Here is a 25,499-nt window from a genome sequence, read left to right as displayed (position 1 = left end):
TTGGATTTTTTCTCGTAACTATGTTAACAAATAGACTTTATCGATAGCATTTTCTCATTCCGCCGCATCTATCGACATCAATTTAAATTCAAGTTCAATGACCTGATTTCAGATCAAATTTTCTGATAACTGAATAAGATATGTAGCGATTTTCTGATTGCTTTTCGTATTGAATTAAGACATCGTAGACAGATGATTGGACTAGGCGAATACAAATCAGCGTTGCTATATAGGTAACATATGTATTATTTATCAATTTAAATGAAGTAACATCAAGGTTTGTGAGACCAATGTCAAGCCGAATAATGTACCTAAAGTGCGTGAATGACGATGGGTTTACGTACTCAATATGATAATCAAACGTGGTTACGATGCATTTTACGTCGATAAATAAAAAATAAAATACCGAAATAGTATAATTCTATGCAAATATACGCGTGTTTCGAGTAGGTATCGTGCATGAGTAGTAATTAAGATGTATCCACTAATCACCCAACATTAAACCGTGGAAGTGGTTCCGGCCCGTAATGGCTTTGATCATGATCATCAGTATAAATGTTCATCAACTTATATTGTCCCTCACAATGCCCAGCATAGAAAGATCCCTAGATCAGTATCAACAGCACGTAGCAAGAGATGTGAGAAAGTGACTTATCGCTAACTGTTAGTACATTGTGCACGTTTTTAATAAACTGGATACATAATTATTTGTTTTTAAATTATTTTATTCCTGTTTTATACCATAATGGTATTTTTATCGCTTTTGTCATTAATAGCTGCAATGTGATTATGCAATAATAAAAATATTATAAGCATAAAAGTAAACACACTATTAAAAAAACGCGACGTGACCTAATGAAACGCAACCTGTGTTGAGTGAATGAATTAAATAGTATTATTTACTATTACCAGAATTACACTAGAAAACAATACATATTGATATTGTGTAAGTAAATGTGTTTCCGCCTTAAATATATAAATAAATAATAATTAATAAATTAATAATCATGAGCTCATACGAATATGAACCACAAAATACTAAACTACTGTGTAAACTTTTTAATGGCGTTGTATATTAAAATCAATCTCTGATAACAATACGATTAGTATTTTTCAAACAGGAAGGGTACGCTGATAGATGTCATCTCCATACAATTTATAACCTAAAAACGCCAAACACGCTAAGATTTTTTCTGGACATTTTATGACAAGAATTTGACAACTTGCACAGCCGTCACACAACTAATCTCATTTCCTTTTCATCGCCCATAACTAGGATCTTCGGGGTGTAATCTTATTACGAAAACATTGTATGGCTGCCGGATTCAGGTGTGGGTTCATCCTCCACGAAACATATACTTCATTTGGTCAATTTAGATTGTAGATGCCTGTTTAATTAATTAATTAATTTGAGCGTTTTATCCTTTAAGTGGAAAAAATAAGTGGTTATTTTTCCATACAAACATCGACATTTTCCTCTCTGGATTTTGCCCTAGATGGATATTTTTTTATATGAGTTCAATATTACCATTACCTGTGTCTGTCGGTTTTGCTATTCTGGATTTTATAAGAACAAGGCCTCTTCAAACAGCGCTAAAAACGGCTAAAATTGCGCCGTAAACAGACGCTTAGCATATAAAATCGGCATCAATAAACGCAAAAATTTAAACGGTCAGACATAGATAATTTATTTTTCATTCCGCTCCCAAAATTTCATTACGATTGGTTAAGTTTTGGAGGAAGAAAATGAATCGAGAATGAAAGCTCGATTTCTGAGATTGTTACGCAGGGTTTTTCGCCTGAGCTGCAGTTGTTCTTATCGCACTAATTGTAGGAGCCGCCCCCGACAGCGCGAAGGGATATTTACCTAAAATTCTCAAATCTGAAAAGGGGATCAGCTGGTATATCCTCTTAAGGCTTAGTATTTTGTTGATACACGAATATGTAGGTACGCTTGATGATGTAGATGATTCTTTACGTCGACGCAGGAACGTAGTTTGTATTATAAAAACGTGTCAACATTTTCATATTTATACCTTCCCGATAACAGCTGTTAAGATTGTTTGTTCTAAGATGCAACGAAACTGAGTGCATGTGTACCGCACGAGTGAGGTCGATGCAATTTGCGACACGCACATTTCATTATTGAAATTTACTCGCTATAGGAAACTCCTGATATTTGTTACATCCTGAATGTTGAACAATACCATCATGTATTATTATTAAATCATTAGATTACACTGAAAGGAAAAAAATGGGACTTGCGAACTATGTGTTACACCGGCTAGCAGGTCGGCTTGTAACAACGAAATGGGTTTAAGATATCGGTCATAATTTATTTCTTACTTACTTAAATTCAGTTATTTTTTTAGTTACTCAATTTATATTATAAGTTCTGTTAATTATTCCTTTTAGTTGTTTATAAGAAAATTAGTGTGTTTGTGAGACGTGCTATGACATTAATTATTCATCTATATATATTGCAACGACAAGTTTTACGACTTTGTCTCTTGAACCAAAATTTGGTTTACAGGTGTCAGGAATTAATTCAGGCCCTTGTAGACTTCACTTTTTGGCATGGTAGCGCTAGATGTATTTTATGTAAGTTTACACTCGTGTATGTATGTTATTAGAAACATATCCTTTTATAGCTCTTTTATGGGTTTCGTTTTTCTTTCGAAATGGTACTAGCAAACCAACCGAATAAACCATAAAACGTAATTTTAGTTCTTCCGTATACACTGTTAAAGAAAATAAGTTTTTATGAATCAATCTTCAGACGGAGGACTGGCCACATTAACTTCATTAATCAAATCAGTTACCGCTAAATCTATAGAAAACTAATAAAGCGTTCAAACTACCTCGTCCTACATATTTTAGTAAAAGATTTACTTACAGAGACATTTACCCTCTATTGGCCTAACACATATTAGAAAAGTTGGCTGGCAAATTTAAATCAATTGCATTTGAAAATAGAATTGAACATTTTAAAATCGAACGAAACAAAAAAAAAGAAAGTCTGTTCCATTTGATAATTATTTAAATTCAACTGGAAATAATTTGTACTATTATTAGGACCGTGGTAGCCGTAGAGGTTATACCTGTCTTTGTGGCCGTATTGTCGAGGCTAATACATACGTACATGACCAGTGTTGAAGCAGAGTAGATTCAACACTAAGTACATTAAAATGTTGCTAGGAAACTGCTTCATTACGCTAACGTACTGATTACATCTACTAACTACTACTCGTACTTACAGTTATTATTTATTTTTATTCCTCCTTTCATAATTACAAGTAATGTCGATTGACCGTGTCATTCATGAAGCCGCGTCCTTGACTCGTATTGCCATGTTATTAAAGGTTAGTTTTAGGAAATCTGCGCGTCAGCGTGGATGACACGAACTATAATTTTTACAAACAGAAGAATCCGCTCTATTTGAGTACTGGAAACTCTCATCGCCCCATATTTTAATAAACTGGTCGAAAAGCATAGCGGATGTCACCTTAAGGCCTGATTGGCTCACATGCGATTTTAGTTACATTGCGGAATATTGAGGTTACAACCAATTCGGCCGACCGATGAAATACCGCAATGTAAAGAAACTTGCATGCGAGTTCTAGCACCATCTAAATGAACCCTAACTCTATCAACAGTATGATTAAGTTATGCACCTAGCACTTGAGTAAGTAAATTACTAGGTGCGAGTTAGCAAGTACTTGCGAACTAACCGGTTCAATTACCACTACCGTTGTTGGCCTCCGAGTTCGTACCCAACTGATAAACAAAGTTTGTCTTTGTTAACTGGGTTATGATTCATACTACACACGAAGCTGTGAAAATTTGTACCTACATGTTTTCATTTGTGTAAATCAGTCCTACTTTGACTCGAGAAAGTGACAAAGCGTATAAGTAATGGTTTATAGGTTCAAATCTTAAAAGTTGAAATTACCAAAATCTGATTTTAAAACACAATAGGTACCTGACATGATATGGTGGCAAGTCTTGACAACCTTCCTTTGTAAGCATCAAAAATGTTTTTTGATACACACTTTATTGCCGGCTGTACTTTCTCTTCTTTGTATGTCTATCCAGTACTTCTCGAGACCATTCAATTGAGCCTAAACTCGAAGAGTTCCTTTGCCTACCTTCCGATTGCACTATCAGATCAGCTCCTAGTTATTATTGCATTGTCATTGGAAATACGGTATGCCAAATTTCAGCTCGAGCAGATGCCGGGAAGTAGTTAAAATTTAAGTTACAAGATATAATGCAATTAAACATATATTAATACAATAAAATTTTACGCGGTGAAGGTAAATAAACGTGTGTAAAGATGTATATCGCGAGATCATTTCTATACATATATCACTATTGACTGGCGTTTTTTATCAACAATTGTTACTTGGGTTGACTCGCGGTAACCCTACTTCTTTCTTGATATTCTTCTTGTCTTGTCTTGTTCTTATCTTGGGTTGTTTCTTGGAAGAAATATCTGCTGCAGCCATTTACTAAGTGGTTGTCAGTCAGCCCTTTCTGTTTGTCATATCAAAGTTTCAATGCTAAAATACAGTATTTTTCCTTGAATGGAAACATTTAGTGAAGTGCTTGTGCCACAGACCGGCTAATAGACTCCGCATTATGAAGCTATTAAGTCAAAGCTTTTTTACACGTAAAGTACTCACGACGCACGTTACACGCTTGTTACCTACACAATTTTATTATACAACAGCCCGTGCTTACCATAGAACTCATATACTTCAGTTTAGTTAGTACAGCTCCTAAACGTTGACGCCACTGGGCCATATACAGATAGCAATACAAACTGTTTTAAGCCTGGCTTGTGTGCATATAATGATTATCGCGAGTTGTTGGTAGGTGGTGGTAGGGTTCAATGAAAAAAAAATAGGCCCTTATTAACATTGGTTATGCCCACACGAGACACGTGAACGTAATTGTTGTGTAGGACCCTGCACCTGAAATGAGCAAAAGCTGCATATAAATGCAATTGCTATGGGCGGTAATGGTTTCATAAAGCCCATCTAATCGTGCTGATCTATATCGAATAAACTCAGACCGAACCGTTTCCATTAGCCATTACTTAATTAAAGTTATTGCTAACCCAGTCAGGTGCAGCCAGCAATAAGTATAAGTTTTTGTTATATAAAACGAACAAAATACCTATGTTGTTACATATTGTCGCTATATCTTGGATTACATGGAAGAAATTTTGTTACTAGCTCACATACTAACGTATAAGACAAAGTTATTGAATTTACTGAAAGTAAACGTGCACATGTCTTTTGTGTCAAAATGGATATTATTCTATAAAATACACCCTAAGAATTTGTCTTAGACATTATGAACAGTTCACGTCTTCGTCCTACGAGCTTCTCGTTATATATATTATACTAAGCTTTACAAGACCTGAATTTCCAAGATAAAGAGCTTTAAAGTGTACGTGGGCTAAGAACCCAAATCACTACTTAACCCTCCTAGATAGAGTATTATAGGTCGACTTGCGCCAACTTGCGATCAACATGCTTGATAACATAATCTGTGTTTCATCAGTTGCATCCCGCACTATTATGTAATAAGTGTAATAACCTACTAACTAACTTATTTATCTCTCCTCTAGGTTGTAATCGACTAATCGTGGACTCAACTAAAATGGAGATTCACATTGTATTATACTTTATAAACATATCCCGGGTTTGCGGGGATAAAACGTACTAGTCTACCAGTGCTAGGGATTCTTTAAATATTGACTGAACCGTTATCGATATCGATAGCAAGCAATTTCTTAACCATAATAACAAATGTGACTCATCCTTGAAGTAAATACATATTAAGTATTAATTCTGTGCCACGTTGTATCTTGTCGCAGTGACAATAAAATGAGATCCCTAGAGGCTTTCGTGCGATACAAAGTGGCACATAAATTCCTGCCTTCAAAAACTAGGAGCAAAGCAAGCGAAGTGTGCGACGTTTTAAAGTTTATCAGAAATTATTAAGGGAGCTAAAGCGTGTGTGCATTTTGAACAGCTCAGCTACTTCAGCTGACTCAATGTTTTATAATGAGGGATCTAGTCGCACGTAATCTACGATTAGGGGTAATCAGGGCGTGTGTGCGTATGCAAATGGAATTAGGTAAACCGTATACCAAGGTCGTATAATAAGCAATTTGGCTAACGAAGTGTACGAAGCTTCAGCCCTTTAGAAGCTTGACATGGTCTTAAATGGCTTCTTGAAATAACACATAAAATACGAAGATGGTCTCTCCGAGGCATCAATATGTGCTGTAGGTCATACTGTTTTTTAAGATGGAGCCAACCTCGCAATCGTGAAAAAAATCTGGTCTTCCATAAAAAAACACTGATATTATGATTCACCTAATGTATGACACTGCTTTTTTTAGGGTTTTCGGGTTTGTCCCCATATTAAAAGTTGCTCATCATGACCAGCATATTGACCCCTCAAGGTATGGCTAGACAAAGACAACATTTACACTATGTTTATACTTTCTGAATTTAACAGGGTCAATCAGTTCTTTGGGAAACATAAAGCCTATTTCCATAAAACTTAGGGCATTCGACTTACGAATTAACAGTTGGAACAAAGTCGCGTTACATAAAAGTTTAATAATATTCAGTTGAACTTAACTATGAACCATTGAATGGATGGAGCCTCTTCGTCTGCCATCGTCTGGATTTCCGCCATGAATTATTTATCGAATCGCGTCGATCTGCATATTCCGTCCTCCTCTAACTTAGGTTATGTTATGTAAGAGAGACTTGACGCCTACTTAGCATGTCTCCCGAGATGCCGGGAAAGTGTTTTATTAAATTAAAGACCGGGAAAGGTTCTTGAATGTGTTAGGAACGTATTTAGTGTTCAAGTTATCATATACAGTAGTAAGATTTTATGGTAATTGCACGCAAGGGCTAGTGGGCAAGTAGGTTAATTCGAGTAACACGCAGAACCTGTTTCTTTAGGTGTTAAAAATTAACTTTGCTTTGTTTTTGTGACCTGCTTTCTTTGCCTTAAGTGTATTTATAAATAGGTAGATGCACATATTCGAACAGTAACCTCAGTCAACCGCAATTTCCAAACCACATTATTAAAGTGCCTACTTCATATTCACTGAAAACACAGATAAACAAGTAAATCCTAATAAACATGAGTCGGTGAAATCGTATATTGCACCCGGGAACCTTCGTACCTAATCTTTACAAACATACCTACAACATGACGTTGTGACGTACCTAACATATTTTGTCATGATCTAATAATTGTAAGCCCTACAAACCTGGCAAGAATGCTGAACGTACGCAACAAACATAGCCTGTAAGTTTCTATACTATAAACGAGTACATTCATTGCATTATAGTGTATAGTATATGGTGACAAGTAGACTAGATAAATTCAGGTGTAGTATACGTCAGGGTTGAGCACGTTGGCAACTTGCCAGCAGCATTACAAAACCATTGATGAGATGGAGCCGAGTCGGCGTTTCGTCATGTGCGTGTTGAAGTTCTCTATTATCTCCACCTAAATACATACAAGATAAAACTCAGAAGCAGTAAAACCTTGACTGACACGATTAGTACCCGTACCATGAGTCAAGACACTGCTGACAGTGTCAAGACTGACACGTCATCCCAAGGGACACCGATTAATTCCAAGGACATTCCTAAAAATGTTTGGCCGTTACGTTGGGTATCTATGTTGCTACTACCAGTTCGGCACTGACATAAACGCTATCGAGAACGTAATTTACTTTCCATACATCTTGATCGCACTTATATGCGAGTACGAACGAGATGCATAGAATGTAAGTTACGTTCTCGATAGCGTGCCGTTACCCAACGTAACGGCCAAACATTTTTAGGAATGTCCTTGGAATGAATCGGTGTCCCTTGGGATGACTTGGAATGAATCGGTGTCCCTTGGGATGACTTGGAGAATTGAACCATGACCACAAAATAAAATAAAACATAGTTTATGCCTTATAGATTTAGTTTTGTAATAGCAAGGATAGGCAGTAATCAATTTGTATTATCACTCCTTAGGGTCAGAACCCAGAGAGTGACTCAATTTCACCCCTATCACCTGCGCTTATTTATCTGCTAGATTCTTCTGTGTCACACTCTCAGGTGTTTCAACCAATTCCGCTTATAAATACTTCTCCTTTACTCTTGTTTAAGACCAACTAAGAGTGAAAGAGATGGCATTATGACCTGACTCGCCACTTAATTTTGCGGCATTAGTATAGTCTGACTAGATGACTCGTGCGTAGGAGACTGTTGCCCCTCCTTGTGGAAGACCAACGGCTCTACGCGTCGCCATTCTGTCAGCGCGGTTGGCGCAGAACTCACTCAGCTGTGATTACAATGATAATTGCCACTATCCTATGTATTTATCCGTCTGCTCAGAAAATATGAAATTTTTGCACGATGCCACTTATGTTTCTACTATTCTACGTATTGTATAGTAGATTATCTGTACCCCTAGTGTAAATATTTTCGACAGCGAAACGTGACATACGCGTTTGCGTTAAGTGTCATTTTGTATGAGATTTTTGACTTTCCAAAACGTCCCGCTTGGCGCGCTGTTCAAAAACCCATACAAAATGAGACTTAACGCAAACGCGTACGTCACGTTTCGAAATCGAAATTATTTACACTAGGGGTACTGATCTTGATATTTTTCTTTTTGTGACACCCTTCATGAACGCTAACAATAATGTTTTGGCTTTCCTTTTCTCAATCTCACTAAAGGCGGATAGACAAATAAGAATTAGTCCTGTTTTGTTTTGCACATATTATGCCAATAGTCGTAGCTCACATATTAGGGCTATAATAGTTTACGCTCTTTATTTTTTTTAAGCATCGTAGCCCTAAATAGCGCGCACCGAGCACCGAAGTCACAGAACACACGCCCGTCAGTAATTGCGGACGCACGCGCACGGATATACGTGTACGAGTATGTTTACGAGTGTACGGAAAACTTCATGTGTTTAATCATTCCATCGAACTGTGAACCTCATAACATAGCTCCCAATGTATTCGTACCAACGAGTTTGTTTTCGCGAAATGTTTAGTTTCGTGATAACGCAATAACTGACGTCTATTTTTAGTCCGCTGAAACCGTAACCTTTAAAATAACGACGACGTCACGACCAATTTACCGTTTTCGGCAGTTTATCGCTCATAGATTAAGTATACATATATTTACTGAAAATTGTACTTTTTTAAATAGTATTTTTTGCATAACTTACTGTTTCAAATGGAATTAATAAAAATAGAGTTTAGGTATTCAATTCCGTTGTTTACTATTTGGCGTGCAGTTTTTAAAATGTGATCCAAAATTTTGTTGAGCAAAATAACAGCAATTTACATATTTCGTAAAAGGAATAGAGGTAGGTATGAAAATAAAAGCTACCTAACTATTTTTCAAACTTGTCTATAGAAAGTGTTTGATCATTAGGTATTTAAAGGCCCGCGTGCTATATGTGTATAACTCTTGTAGAGTGAAATTTCGCCTCAATCGTAATAGTTTACAACAAAAAGTTTCGACACACTCATGTAGATAAATTAATATACGAAAGTGATATAAAAATAATTTAATGAAAATGTAAAACTGGGTCTCATAAAGGCAAAAATGTTAACGTTAGGCATAGGTATTTGCTCAATGCTTTATATAACTTCTAACACTATCATTCAATGACGGTATTTTTAGTAATGTCTAACCTTTATCAAAGCTTATAGCAATGTAGGCCAATTCCAACTTACACTTTGATGTCAAAATAATATTTGAATAATGACATTTTGTTATTATTCGCCTGTGCGTCTCGCTCGCGCCAATACATGTACGCGCGTGTGATAACGAAATGCAAATATCATTTCGACATCAAAATGTAAGTTCGAATCGGCCTCTGCGTCACGTCAACAGGGTTTTGGATACTTATGAGAAAAATTATTGCACTGTTTGCCGCGCGGTATATATGTACCTAACAGTTGTATAAAAACATTTTTATGTGAGTTGTGTCAAGGGCACAATTAATAACACGCGTGAATATTTCCAGCACTCACACACGCGTTGCACTACTACTACAGTAACAAGAATATATAAATATAACATAGTCAAAAGCTATGGCGATACGGCTTGCGTTGGTAGTAGGGTTGCCAACCTTGGTGAACATATTAGCGGGACATATGCGATCAAATTGCGAGACTTGGGTATAAATGCGGGTCGTTTTCAACCGGCTTAACTGGTTAAGGTATATAATATTGGCCTACGTATAGCGGGACGGTTGGCAACCCTAGTTGGGAGTAATGATATAATGACGTCAATCTATATTAGATACTCCGAACATGGGTGAAATACTGCATGCATTCTTTTCTTTTATTACCTACATTATGCTATAAGGAAAATTTAGGAAATAATGTGTGGTGTACCTTAGGCAAAGATGTATTTGTTTATTTAATATTAAGCAAGCAGCAGGCAGTTATATTACTGATGTTGCCTGTATACAGTTCTCTTCAAGATAATGAAGTCGCAAAAGAGGTGTAAAGTAATTTTTCATTTCAGAGGTTCACAAATCAACCTATGTAATGGAGGCGCTGGCACGGCCGCCATGACGGGCCTCGTCCGCAAGATCCCCAACGGTTACGACCAGAAGAAGCCAATGGCGTCCCTCACACATCTGCCCAAACGTCCCCCCGTTGACATCGAGTTCTCTGACCTCTCCTACTCGGTCAGCGAGGGTCGGCAGCGGGGCTACAAGGCTCTGCTGAAGTGTATTAATGGGACCTTCAGGTCTGGAGAACTGACTGCGATCATGGGGCCTTCTGGTGCGGGAAAGAGCACGCTTATGAATATTTTAGCGGGATACAAGTAAGTAGCATATAAATTTATCTTGAAAGTTAATGCATTATATGTTAACGTTTTGTATTGAAATGACCTCCGCCTTGGCCTGTCAAACTGGGCGGAAACGGAAGATAATAAGCCCCGAGGCCGGTTGTAGATCCATCTTTTCCTTATCATCCGATGCAGTACCAACGGCAAAAGAAGTTTCACCTAAAAACAAAACATTCTAAACAATAACCTTATAAGAGAGGACCCCTAAATTATAGTGAATGTTTAAATATGAATTCGACTTTGTATTATCATCTAATCTAGTGCATCGATTAGTGAGAGTTATTTCACCTTTGCTAGACAAAGTATTTATAAACCGGTTGTCCCAGCTATTGCGGCACGCTGTCCAAATTGGTCTTGGAATGTGTCCAGCGCAATCTAGAACTACATGACTATTAAAATTAAATCATATTTCTCCCATTTCAGAACTTCTAACGTCAGCGGATCGGTGCTCATCAATGGCAAGGAGCGAAACCTGAGGCGGTTTAGGAAGCTGTCTTGCTATATTATGCAGGACGACTGTCTTTTACCTCACCTGACAGTGAAAGAAGCCATGCATGTATCAGCGAATCTAAAGTTAGGGAAGGACATGTCTGTGCAAGCAAAGAAAATAGTGATCAACGAGATAATAGAAACGTTAGGGCTAGTCGATGCCAGTGATACACGGACGATTAATCTATCGGGCGGGCAACGCAAGCGTCTGTCCATAGCTTTAGAGTTAGTAAACAATCCCCCTGTGATGTTCTTTGACGAGCCGACTTCTGGCTTGGATAGCTCCTCGTGTTTCCAATGCATATCGCTACTGAAGAGCTTGGCGCGGGGTGGACGGACGATCATCTGTACGATCCACCAGCCGTCGGCGCGGCTGTTCGAGATGTTCGACTTCCTCTACACGCTGGCGGAGGGCCAGTGCATCTACCAGGGCAAGGTCAAGGACCTGGTACCGTTCCTGTCGAACATGGGGCTCAACTGCCCGAGCTACCACAATCCTGCTGACTACGGTTAGTACTTTACCTTTATCATTAAACCGTTCCAGTTTATGTAACTGTCCTGCATGATTGTTCAAAATGTTCAAGTATAAGATACCTTAAACTACCTTGATTTGGTTAATAGTATGTAGTTCTCATTTTTTCGTAATATTAACGGGTTATTAATATTAACTTAAGGGTTCCCCAGCAAACTTGGTTCTCCATACAAACGTAGTTACGCTCTCATTTTAAAAGATCTAGCTAAATTGCTCTGAAACTTTGTACTTACAATACGATAAGGTATACTTACACTTAGCTAATTAGTTTACGTAGCCTCAGATACCATACCTAGTTAAAAAAATTCAGCGAATTTAAGATTTTCGTACAAAACTTGTTTTTGCTCTATTATTTTGTTTGTTTTATAAGGTTTTACCTCATGTTATTGTATGTGCAATGTATCATTACAATTCAACACGTAGTTTTAAAATGAGAATTAATTTCCGTTTGTATGGGAAGGTGAAATTCGGCCGAGCTTGCCGGGGACTCTTAAATAACGCCCAGTTGTTCGCTATAAATTACGTATTGTTTCATTTACAGCTGTTACTTTCATGTAGGTTTTTCATGTCATAAAATAAATATAATTTTATATGATTTATATTTAACCGAAATACCTATGCACAGCTTGTTCCTGTGTAACTTGTGTTAACTTTACATTCATTGTAAAAAAAAAAAAAATATTACAGTATGATTTCTAGCAAATATACCAGAGGTTCTATTAGACTGAACTTTGTACTTCAATCGATAGCAATGCGAGCACACAGTCGGACAAGGTCTCGCCTTGTCACCATTATAATGATGTTATTGTAACAGATTTTCCTTCGCTGACAATTGTCTTTTTTGATGGATTTTCCTTTATGCTTAAAGTCAGATTAAGATTTAATTTTCTTAGATCTTATTATAAAATAATTCATAATAAGTCGTAAATACTTACTCCTAGTTGGTTTTATGGACTCGTAAAGTGTACATTACATACCTATCAGGAGCTCGTTATGCCATCTTGGCTGGTCTAACGACATAATAAAAGGGACTAAGAATGCTACCCTATGGAAAGTTACAAACTAAAGCTTGCAGTTAGCACATTGTATTTAGAAATGTCTCAATTGTTTCAAGAGTCGATATAATTATTCTTCTATTATTTACCTATGTTCTTGACCTTAACCGTACGGCGTACTGACAGTTTGCCTTATAGTTGCTATAACATTATTTTAAGTAACTTGTTTCATTTTTTATTTAAATATAAACTCCTTTTGGTGTAAATAACGAAGTCATGGGTCATTTAGTATTGACTGATATGTTTGTTATTTACACATTTCTACTATTTCTATACATACATACAAGACAGTCATGACGACAAATGTTCGAACATTGTGATGGTAATGATAATTAATGTGTTGTTTATGATACTGATGATAAATTTTAACGGAGATTGTGATACGTTATGTTCAAAATCCAAATAAGTAAAGAAAATATAGCCCGGGTATCTTCCATTAGAGACTTAGGTGTTACTTTAGACTCAGAATTAAATTTTAGTTTACATATTGATAATATATGTAAGCGAGCTTAACTATTATTCTATTCCTTTGTTAGGAGTATACTTGAATTTGGTTCTGTTGTTTGGACGCCTCAGTACCAAGTCCATATTGATCGTCTGGAAAGGATCCAAAATATTTTTCTAAAATTACTCTGTTACAGAACGGGTAATTATTTTGAACGTGTTTTTGTGCGAAGCATTTTTGTGTTCCTTCCCTTGATAACCAAAGACACTATTTAGATATAATGTTCTTGTTTAAAATTCTTAAAGGAGCGATTAAATGTCCGAATCTTATAGAATTAGTCACTTTCAGTTGTCCGCACCACCCCCTACGTCCTAGATCTCTATTTTATATCAGCTTTGCCCGCAAGAATTACTCTCGGCACACTTTTTTCAGACGAGTCCCTAGTTATTATAATAAGTACCTACTTGATATTGATCCTTTGCACACTTCATTGTCTAGTCTCAAAATGATACTTAAACGTAAATTGTTTTAGTTCAAGTACCTATTTCATATAATTAAATATAATACAATGTACACAATGTATAAATGTAACTTTCCGGTTGTCCTAATACCTACCAGATATTAGTAAAAAAAAAAATACAACATATCCGATAATTAATGAAACAGACAGTAATGTCAAACCTGCTTACTGTATTACTACTTATTGTATTTTTTTTCCTCTGAAGACTAATAAATAGAATTTAAGTATGGATGATTTCATTTTCTTTATGCTGTTAGTATGTATGTTAACATTATGTAATTAATAATGAACCTCCAGGTCTATGATTCTTAAGTATGTTTAGTACTCTACATTGTACTTCAAATCCATTTGTATATGTGACTGTTTGTGTTCTAAATAAAAAAAAATAAAAAAAAACTTATATTATCAGAACTTACAACCATCAGAACCGGTGTTCCTCAAGGAACTATGATAGGGTCGCTGCTTTTTGTATCTAAATAATAGCACTTATCAAAAGATACCATGTGACATTCCAGTGATGGAGGTGGCGACCGGAGAGCACGGCGACTGGGTGCACAAGCTGGTGATGGCGGTGAACAAGGGCAACTGCGGGCGCCTGCAGCCCTCCGCCGCGCCGCAGAACTCCAACTACAACAACCAGGCCAAGAACAATGTCAAGTCGCTGGAGGTGGTGATGGGTAAGTTCCAAGGCAGGAGAACTTCAGCCTTGAATTATATCAATTTAGCAAAGTATTTCATGTTTAAATACCCACAACACAATACAAACAAATTTTTAAAAACATGATCCAAGAGGGACTGACCTTGTAAGTGTGGTTTCAGGAGAGTCAGAGATCTTAATCAATTGCAGACGTTTTTCTTCAAAAATAAAAATAAATGTATACAATATGTAAATACTATAAGTACACAATTCGTTTTATTATACTCTGTATCTTTAGGTATTGAAATAAAAGTAAACAAACGATTTGTACATTTTCGGGTAGTTATTAACATTTATTGGTTAACCAATCAAATACAAAACCGCCTGGATCTGTCACTGAACGAACTGACTTTAACCTAGGTACATTATTTGATCACGTAATGTTTTCATCTACCCTCAACTGGCTTAGAGCCATTTGAGGGTAGATTTTGTTTACTTTTATTTAAATACCTAAAGATACAGAGTATAATAAAACGAATTGTGTACTTATAGTATTTACATATTGTATACATTCAGAGTATAGTGAAAAGACAGTTATATTTTGACGGTTCTTTATCTCTACCACTGTGGAGAAAAATGAAATACTCAGAAACTCCAGAAAGTTAGGCTAATAATAAATAGTATATATTTTCAGCAAGTCGTAACAATGCTCGCTTAATAATAAATAGGTACGTGTTTTCGTATTATTGACCAAACAAATAGAACAAACACCAAAGGTCAACCAAGGGACTGGCCTTGGCATTTGAGACAGCACTGCCGGTACCAATATAGACTGACAACCTACTCGTTGTAGTCTAGAAATAGGAATAGTACATTACGATACAAGTGCGAAAAATAGGAAATTCGAAACGAGTGGCGATAAATTAAAACACGACCGAAGGGAGTGTTTTAAATCGACACGAGTTGCGAATTACCTATTCGCACATGTATCGTACAACGTTTTACAGTACATATGGCCCTTTAAATGTTCGACACAGCAACGTATGTACTGTAAAAGCTTTTACAAAACACATTCCGCTGGATGTGGACCTATTATTAAAATTTTATTGGGCTTTATTTATAAAACCATCAATTAGTTACAACTATACGCGGTTGAATTATAAACTTACTGTATGTATGTATATGTACTTTAAAATAGCTAGAGGAGTTACATGCGCGTTGCCGACCCTAACACTCCTCACCGCACCCTTGTTGAGCCCTGGCAACCTTACTCACCGGCAGGAACACAATACTATGAGTAGGGTTTAGTGTTTTTTGGTTGCGGTGTTCTGTAACGTGGTGGGAGTACCCCTAGTTAGGCTCTGCTCTAGATCTGGAATGACATCCGCTGTGTTGTGCCCTACCACACAAAGCGAGATGACATTCACAGTGCCCATACCTCTCTTTTAAACGTAGTTTAAAGAACATACCCGGGTCCAAAGTCCAACTTATACAAGTATAATTAGGTACCTATTTAATTGTGTACTACAAGCAAATGGAAGAACAATACACACGAAAGAGATTGCTAGAAAACCTTATTTCCTATTGACCGGAACACAAAATTTGCCGAACTTTATTTTTGCTTTCAGAGGATGAAGCAAAAAAGTTGTATGAAGGCTGTCAAAAATCCTTGTCTTTTTAAAAGCTTAATTCATAATCCTACTCTTATCTGGGACTTATAATAGCTTACTGTTTTTTTGTTGCAGACAAGCCAACCTGCACAGTAATAGATATGTCAGGCCCAACTCCGAACCCAGAGAAGCAGAACGCCGTTCCGAATTCCACCAACCTGGCCCCCGTGACGTGCACCACCTCCCTCCTGGACTCCAGCGAGAGCTTCACCAAGAAACCTATCAAAACCGGCTTCCCGACTTCCGGCTTCAAGCAATTCTGGATCTTGTTGAAGAGGACCTTTAAAAGCATTCTTAGAGATCAAATGCTGACGCATTTAAGGCTATGTTCGCATACGGTTGTCGGGCTGCTGATTGGGTTCTTGTATTACGATATCGGGTCGGACGCGGCGAAGGTTATGAGCAACGCTGGATGTATATTCTTCACTGTTATGTTCACGATGTTCACGGCTATGATGCCTACAATCCTTACATGTGAGTTTACTGGTTTTCTACAAATTTCTATAGCAATGTAAAATGTTTATTAAATTTTGTAAACTATTTTACTTCAAATTATACATTGTCGTTACTTATGTTTGTTTGTTTCAGTCCCGACGGAAATGAGTGTGTTTGTGAGAGAGCATTTAAATTACTGGTACTCTTTAAAAGCCTTCTACTTCGCAAAAACGCTAGCGGACTTACCCTTCCAGGTAAATTTAAATGAAATGTTATATATACATGTGGATGAATATAAAATTTTCGTCCAATAAGGACTTTAAAGATCAAACAATCGTCAACACTTGCTCAAATTTCTAAACTTTTCCGCTCTGTTGTGAAAATTTATTTTGCTAAATTCAATAAATACGAGCATATTACTAGACATCCCGTATAAAGTATTAAATAACGTTATCATATTTTCTATACTAAAATATGTTCTTTGTGTTCTTACAGATAGTGTTTAGCGGCGTATACGTAATAATAGTGTACTTCATGACGGGACAGCCGATGCAGACGGACCGGGTGCTGATGTTCACGACCATCAACATCCTCACGGCGCTGGTGGCGCAGTCGCTGGGGCTGCTCATCGGCGCCGCCATGAAGATCGAGACCGGCGTCTACCTGGGGCCCGTCACCACCATCCCCGTCGTCTTGTTCTCAGGTACGTGCACTGTGCACTGTGCACTGTGACCACCATCGGCGCCGCCATGAAGATCGAGACCGGCGTCTACCTGGGGCCCGTCACCACCATCCCCGTCGTCTTGTTCTCAGGTACGTGCACTGTGCACTGTGCACTGTGACCACCATCGGCGCCGCCATGAAGATCGAGACCGGCGTCTACCTGGGGCCCGTCACCACCATCCCCGTCGTCTTGTTCTCAGGTACGTGCACTGTGCACTGTGCACTGTGACCACCATCGGCGCCGCCATGAAGATCGAGACCGGCGTCTACCTGGGGCCCGTCACCACCATCCCCGTCGTCTTGTTCTCAGGTACGTGCACTGTGCACTGTGCACTGTGACCACCATCGGCGCCGCCATAAAGATCGAGACCGGCGTCTACCTGGGGCCCGTCACCACCATCCCCATCGTCTTGTTCTCAGGTACGTGCACTGTGCACTGTGCACTGTGACCACCATCGGCGCCGCCATGAAGATCGAGACCGGCGTCTACCTGGGGCCCGTCACCACCATCCCCGTCGTCTTGTTCTCAGGTACGTGCACTGTGCACTGTGCACTGTGACCACCATCGGCGCCGCCATGAAGATCGAGACCGGCGTCTACCTGGGGCCCGTCACCACCATCCCCGTCGTCTTGTTCTCAGGTACGTGCACTGTGACCACCATCGGCGCCGCCATGAAGATCGAGACCGGCGTCTACCTGGGGCCCGTCACCACCATCCCCGTCGTCTTGTTCTCAGGTACGTGCACTGTGCACTGTGCACTGTGACCACCATCGGCGCCGCCATGAAGATCGAGACCGACGTCTAATTTGAACACAGTCATTTACTTTCGCTACTGAAAACTGCTACTCTTGTTTTCCTGTCGGAGATGTATACTAAAAAAGCGGCCAAGTGCGAGTCGGACTCGCCCATGAAGGGTTCCGTACCATTTATAAGGAATAAAAAAAAAACTACTTACTAGATCTCGTTCAAACCAATTTTCGGTGGAAGTTTGCATGGTAATGTATATCATATATTTTTTTTAGATTTTTTATTTTGTTATTTTAGAAGTTACAGGGGGGGACGGGACACATTTTTTCACTTTGGAAGTGTCTCTCGCGCAAACTATTCAGTTTAGAAAAAAATGATATTAAAAACCTAAATATCCTTTTTGAAGACCTATCCATAGATACCCCACACGTATAGGTTTGATGAAAAAATTTTTTTTTTAATTTTACGACGTTTTAAAAAAAGATTACTTACTAGATCTCGTTCAAACTAATTTTCGGTGGAAATTTGCATGGTAAAGTATATCATATATTTTTTTTTGATTTTTCATTCTGTTATTTTAGAAGTTACAGGGGGGGGGGGGGGGACATTTTTTCACTTTGGAAGTGTCTCTCGCGCAAACTATTGAGTTTAGAAAAAAATGATATTAGAAACCTAAATATCATTTTTGAAGACCTATCCATAGATAGGTACCCCACACATATGAGTTTGATGAAAAAAAAAATTATTTTATTTTATGACGTATTAAAAAAAAACTACTTACTAGATCTCGTTCAAACCAATTTTCGGTGGATTTGCATGGTAATGTATATCATATATTTTTTTTAGTTTTATCATTCTGTTATTTTAGAAGTTACGGGGGGGGACACACACACACACACACACACACCCATTTTACCACTTTGGAAGTGTCTCTCGCGCAAACTATTCAGTTTAGAAAAAAAAAAGATATTAGAAACCTCAATATCATTTTTGAAGACCTATCCATAGATACCCCACACGTATGGGTTTGATGAAAAAAAAAAAATTTGAGTTTCAGTTCTAAGTATGGGGAACCCCCAAAATTTATCGTTTTTTTTTCCATTTTTGTGTGAAAATCTTAATGCGGTTCACAGAATACATTAACTTACCAAGTTTGAACAGTATAGCTCTTATAGTTTCGGAAAAAAGTGGCTGTGACATGGTTCCGTTTTTTGCCATTTGGCTACGGAACCCTAAAATGAACATCGCGCACCAGTAACGTGATTGCGTATGTACTTTCCATTATGGTATATTTGTCCTCATGTTCTTACTATAGGTAATTTTCTGGACAGGAACGAAAAATGACATATAAAGTATCGCGCTACCAATGCTGTAAGCTGTAAATAATTTTATTTGTGTAGATGTTGCGTCTTGCTTTGTAAATTTCAGGTAGAACTTTGGGAACAAATCAAATTATTGTATTCAATATTTGTGTTGTTTACTTAATCATTAGTGATGTGCCGTTACTAGAACAGAGAAAATCGCCGGGTAATTTACGCGGTAACGTTCTCCGTATGGGTTATTAACGAAAAGTTGTCTAAGTTTTCTTTTTTGTCTGTCTGTCTGTCCGTCCGAGGCTTTGCTCCGTGATCGTTAATGCTAGAAAGCTGCAATTTGGCATGGATATATAAATCAATAAGCCTGACGAAGTCGTACAAAAAAATCTAAAAAAAAGTAGTACTTCCCCTATAAGTAAACTGAGGGTAAATTTTTTTACGCTTAGATAGGGTCAAGTAAATGGCTCAAAACGAATACGGGTCTTGAACAAACATTTTTTGATATTAAATAATTTCGGAAATAATCGTTCTAACCTCTTGAAAATATGAAAAAATCTGGGAAATAGACCTTAAAAAAGACATTTAATGAAAACTATAGCGATTATAGCGAGTATGATCAGTATAGCCATTTTTCTCCCCTTCAAAGTAAAATGAAAGATAAAAATTGCTTATTTTAGTCGTTCTATTGTTATTTAATATTTAATTTCTCTGAAACAGTTTCATATTGGCTGTATGTGTAGTGTACCTAATGCTGTTGACTATTCAAATTTTTAGAACGAAAAAGTAAAAAATTACAAATAAATAAATAAATATTATAGGACATTATTACACAAATTGACTAGGTCCCACAGTAAGCTCAATAAGGCTTGTGTTGAGGGTACTTAGACAACGATATATATAATATATAAATTTTTATAAATACTTAAATACATAGAAAGAGGTACAAAGTAAGAGGCAAACCCGCTGATTTTCATACTTTCATTGATAATTCATTTTAATATTAATACAGTTTCCTAAAATATATGTTATTTTCATAAATATTGCAATTTTATGTTTTTTGCTATAGGTTCTTATGATTATGACCAGACATGCAAAGTCTCCGATTGAAAGTAAGTCCCAAGGAAAAAATCAAGGCCATACGCTATTACTTTAATTACATAATGCTGACTATGCAAATTTGCTTTGTCTTTTTGGTTTCCTCGTATTCGATATGAAAAGTAGAGTGTTTGACTCAGGTCACTCGGGTGAAAGATACCAAGCACTATTTAATCCCTTTGTTAAGAATTTTCTATTATAATAGCTGCTTTAGCCTACTTAACCTATTGTTACGGAAGGGTAACTACGGAACCCTACACTGACCATGGCCCGACATGCTCTGGTCGGTTTCTTATTTTTTACAGAATCAATTTTTATTTAGAAAATACAATCTGTACTGAAACTTTCAAAAACATCTGTCAAAAGGAACGAGTTTATTACCAAAATTACGGTAAATTTCCGCCGTAAATTACGAAGAATCTTCTCCGCGAATCTTTAGATTAGATTCTAGAGATGAAGTACACAACAGAATGAGAATTACCGTAAGTGCATAATTTCTCGGCGGCACATCACTAGTAATCACACTATTATATATAAATAATCCCTGGAGGTTAGGCGCGTAAGCTGAAGACGCGGGTTCGAATCCCGCCTCCTCCGTGTCCGCCACTGGAGAATAGATTAGCATAGAAAATATTTATTTACTTGAATACGTAACAATCAGATCTTATAAAATAGTGAGACACAGTACTAAGTCGACACAACATCAACACCATGAAACAAAATGAACAATATAGACATCTATTTCAGTTTATACATTTCTGACAGTACTTGCGAAAATTGGTGTCTTCAAAAAAACTATTTTCTTTTCTTTTTAGGGTTCTTCGTGAACTTCAAAGCCATCCCAAGCTACCTGCAGTGGATCACATACTTGAGCTACGTCCGATACGGCTTCGAAGGCGCCATGCTCTCCGTGTACGGCTTCGGGCGGGAGAAGCTCCACTGCTCGGAGGTGTACTGCCACTTCAGGAAGCCAGACACCTTCCTCAAGGAGATGACCATGGACAAGGCCAACTTCTGGATAGACGTAGGAGCGCTTGTCGCGTTTTTCGTATTCATCAGACTCGTGTCGTACTTAGTGCTAAGGTTCAAACTGAAGATGATGCAGTAGGCACAAATTTAGGATTTATTAAGGTACGATCACTTTTCCATTAACAGATTTTGGAATCACAAAATGTACATTTTCACTAGGTTACGCTGTATTTAGACGCTTGGTCCATTATGGGCAACCTGCAAATGTACTGGTCGATTAAAGCTGACGTGAACTGATCGTGAGGTGAAAGAAAATATCTGATGTGACAGGATTAGTAAATGTTGCTTGATCGTGGTTGAACGAGCATATAATGGAAGCCTTAAACGTAACGTTTGAATGAATCATGTAGTTTTTTGGTTACGAGCGAATTGCGGCCTATTTGACTTAATCCAATCATAATGTACAACTCGATATGAGGACCGTTCCCCTTCTCAAATTATGAAACTTAATAATATTAATAAGTTGACATCAATCGTATCGAAATAGGAAAACGTTATAACTAGAATGTGTTTAATGATAGGTTTAGCATAGTTATCTAGTTGTCGACTCAGCCTTTAAAAGTAATATTAAGGCACGCATGTTCCAATAGTTTTAAGTATGCGGAACTACCATGAGTTTGTATGAAACATCTAAAATAATTGAAAATAGGGTGGAAACTGTATTTTATATATTCTGCTCAAGTCGTCATTCATTGCATAGTCTCGCTCAAGCAGTTTAAATACTAAAATATTTGGCTTTGTTTATTTTGATGTGATTTTCATGTTATTGAGCCGTAATTAACAATTATTCTAGATCGCGGGTTATCGATGAGAATGTGTATTGAGATTTGATTATAACTGGCGTCATACAGCTCATGGTAAGTTTTCAGATCGACTGTAGTTAGTTAGGTACAGTTAGGAGAAAAGTAATGTTTCCGTCAACGTTTTACGATCGGTCACTAGAAGTAAGTAATCAGTAACTCATTTTTATCAATTTTGCTATCGGCATCTAAGAAAGATACTAACTTTATGAAAATAAAGTTCCTCAACTTGCTTCTTCAGAATCCAGTCATCAACTAATTACAAATTTATTTTTATTAGAAATCTGAAACCACCTGTGTGCTTTTTTTGAAGTTTAACGGACATTAATAAATACTTTAATACACAGAAAACACCCATGACTTAGGAACAAATAACGTGCTCATCACAAAAATAAATGCCCTTGCCGGGATTTGTACACAGGACCATTAGCTGCACTACTGACTAAGCCGGATTGGTCGTTAAAAATAATATTAGGAATGCTGGGATTCTTCAGAAATCAACGAATACATACAGACAGAGAGGTTCACACAGACAAGCAGGCGTACATGTACTTATATATCTAATATAGTTTTTTTTTATTACAGACTGACCAGATTCTAGTTTGATGTGCTGGAAATTGATGATATTAACTCAGCTAACTGGTTCAGATTTTTTATTTATACAGTAACAGTTATTCTTATTAATATGTGATTGTTAGTGACCGGGCGTAAAGCATTTTTTGATATTCGGCTGCAGCCGCCGGCTTGGCTTAGGTTAGGTTAGGAATTTAGGATAACGTTCGGTAGATCGAAATATTTAGCTTAAACTTAGTTTGTTATCTAGGGGTTAAGTAAGATTTTTTAGACCATTGGGCCCATGACTTAAACCTAAGTTCACAACGCAATCTTGCACCAAAGTTTTGCAAATTATACGTATGTAGAAATTGATCTTATAACCACACATTTTGTTGACTTTAACTCAATCATTGTGACCTTTGCACCGTTCCTTTTTAAATATCTAAAATCATCTTCTATTGTTAATCCTGGTTCCGGGTCAGTCCGTTTGATTTACAACGATTAGGCTGGAGGATGAATGATAATAATTTTGTCATATTATTATTTATATTTTAGTTCAATTACCTACTTCATTATTATGACTGTTTATATTTACTTTTTTACCCTAATGAACCGGACGAAAATATTTTTGTGACGCGAATTTAAAAGGTACTTATTAAGGTACATCGTTCATCTGATGATCTCAAGTGATTTCAACTTTATGCTAGTTCGCTTCAAGTTGGTCGTTACCTCCCCGCGCCACGCCTCAGCCCCGGCCCCTTAGTACTGTGACGTCATTTCATTATGCAACGGCCAACTCGAAATGAACGGGTAGTAAACATTTTTAGTTTATCTGATTCTGTATTCATAAATGCGTTTATAAAACTCATCAAAGACAACAACCAATATAAATAAAAGTTATATTAATAAGCTATATATTTATTTGGGTTGTATTGAATGTATGTAAACAAGTTAGTCTTTACACTCCAGGTTAAATTTGCCCTAGCCTAACCCGATGGCCACAAAAAAAAAACGTTTCAAACGAAGCTTTAGGAGTATTGGACGCCATATTATCTGCTATTAATATGTTATATTCGAGACCGATGCATAGGGCGAATAATTGAGCTGTAAGTGTAACGTCAAACTCACGCGTTTAATAATACGTTTTTCAACATACTAGGAGAGGTTCTTTGATATTATTAAATGTAAAAAATATACGTGTAATATAAGTTGAGTTTAAAATGCAAAGATGTAACCAGGGGCCCATTACGCGAACGGTATTAGATTAATATTATTAGTACGCGAACTGCGAATTACCTATTCGCACGTGTATCAAACAATAACGTTTTACAGTACATATGGCTCTTTAAAGTTTCGACATATGCACGGAAAGTGTAAAGAATATTTACAGTACATATGGTGCTACTTTCACGCACGAATTGTGAAATTGGCAATTCGATACTTTCGTAATTGCCAATTTATTGCCACTCGTTGCGCATTTCCTATTTTCTGCACTTGTATGGTAAATAACTATAGTCTAATACCATTCGAGAAATGGGCCCCAGATTGGGCGAATAAGCTGCTAGGTGCTCGCGCGCCATTGATCGCTTACCGATCGCGCGCTTCATACGTAAAATGTAAAATGCATGCGGGCAGTTAGCGTGGCTTCGCATGGTTCGCGAATGGCGCGCTAGCATGCGCCAGATCTGAACGAACCCGATGGTGCATTACCTAAGAGCTTTTTGATGACGTGTACTGAGAAATTGTTCGATACCGCGAAGTTGTTTTGAGGGAGCCTTTTGATACCTAATAGTTTAATTTAACACACGATAGGCTACTACTACGTACTCATTGATATGTCCGCTATCAAAGTGGCCACGTTAACAAGTGCCATTATAGTGGTCGTTCGAATACTAAAGCGACGTAATGATACGTAAGTTCTTGTTAGTTTGGCCGTTTTGGTGATATACTAGATTAAAATAGATTTAAAGTACCTTTCCACAACGCTAACGGTTTTGGTAAATCTCTATGTCTATCCTTATAACCAGTATTTATTAATTATTAAACGACTGTGATTTTTATTATATCGATATGGTTTCATTTTTATCTCTAAATAAAACCGGACAAGTGCAAGTCGGACTCGCCCACCGAGGGCTCCGTACTTTTTAGTATTTGTTGTTATAGCGGCAACAGAAATACATCATCTGTGAAAATTTCAACTGTCTAGCTATCACGGTTCATGAGATACAGCCTGGTGACAGACGGACGGACGGACGGACAGCGGAGTCTTAGTAATAGGGTTTTACCCTTTGGGTACGGAACCCTAAAAATGCATAGGAATCCCGATCCTGCATCTACTACGAAAAGTGAAATAAGACCAGACCGCCACAAAATGCAGTCTACATTACTAAGAGTGAGAAATAACGACAGATTAACTATAAAAATGCTTCTAGTGCAAACATTTTTGATTAAAACCAATTCCTCCAAAACCTAGCAAGTGGGCAAGTGACCTAAAAGTTTTCTTCAGATGAGGTAAAACTCCCCAAAA

At 37.4% G+C, this 25,499-nt stretch overlaps 1 protein-coding gene across 4 annotated transcripts in view; it reads left to right on the top strand.

Annotated features, from left to right (window-relative positions):
* Window positions 1-25,037, top strand: part of LOC133534871 (ATP-binding cassette sub-family G member 4) — a 64,239-nt gene extending 39,202 nt beyond the window's left edge. For 2 of the 4 annotated variants that reach the window (XM_061874166.1, XM_061874167.1), the window contains 7 exons: window positions 10,594-10,899; window positions 11,347-11,921; window positions 14,480-14,641; window positions 16,347-16,745; window positions 16,860-16,960; window positions 17,202-17,409; window positions 21,404-25,037. In XM_061874166.1, the coding sequence (XP_061730150.1) occupies window positions 10,594-10,899; window positions 11,347-11,921; window positions 14,480-14,641; window positions 16,347-16,745; window positions 16,860-16,960; window positions 17,202-17,409; window positions 21,404-21,696 (2,044 nt within the window). In that variant the 3' untranslated portion in view covers window positions 21,697-25,037. Of the gene's footprint in view, window positions 1-8,787; window positions 9,000-9,272; window positions 9,422-10,593; window positions 10,900-11,346; window positions 11,922-14,479; window positions 14,642-16,346; window positions 16,746-16,859; window positions 16,961-17,201; window positions 17,410-21,403 lie in introns of those variants that run through there. The other 2 variants (XM_061874168.1, XM_061874169.1) reach the window with 2 other exon arrangements.
* Window positions 25,038-25,499: the final 462 nt, after the last annotated feature.

This window comes from Cydia pomonella, chromosome 2 (assembly GCF_033807575.1).
Source record: "Cydia pomonella isolate Wapato2018A chromosome 2, ilCydPomo1, whole genome shotgun sequence".
NCBI classification, from domain to species: domain Eukaryota; kingdom Metazoa; phylum Arthropoda; class Insecta; order Lepidoptera; family Tortricidae; genus Cydia; species Cydia pomonella.
The sequence above is the reverse complement of the archived record's forward strand: the minus strand, read 5'-3'. Positions and strand labels throughout refer to the sequence as shown.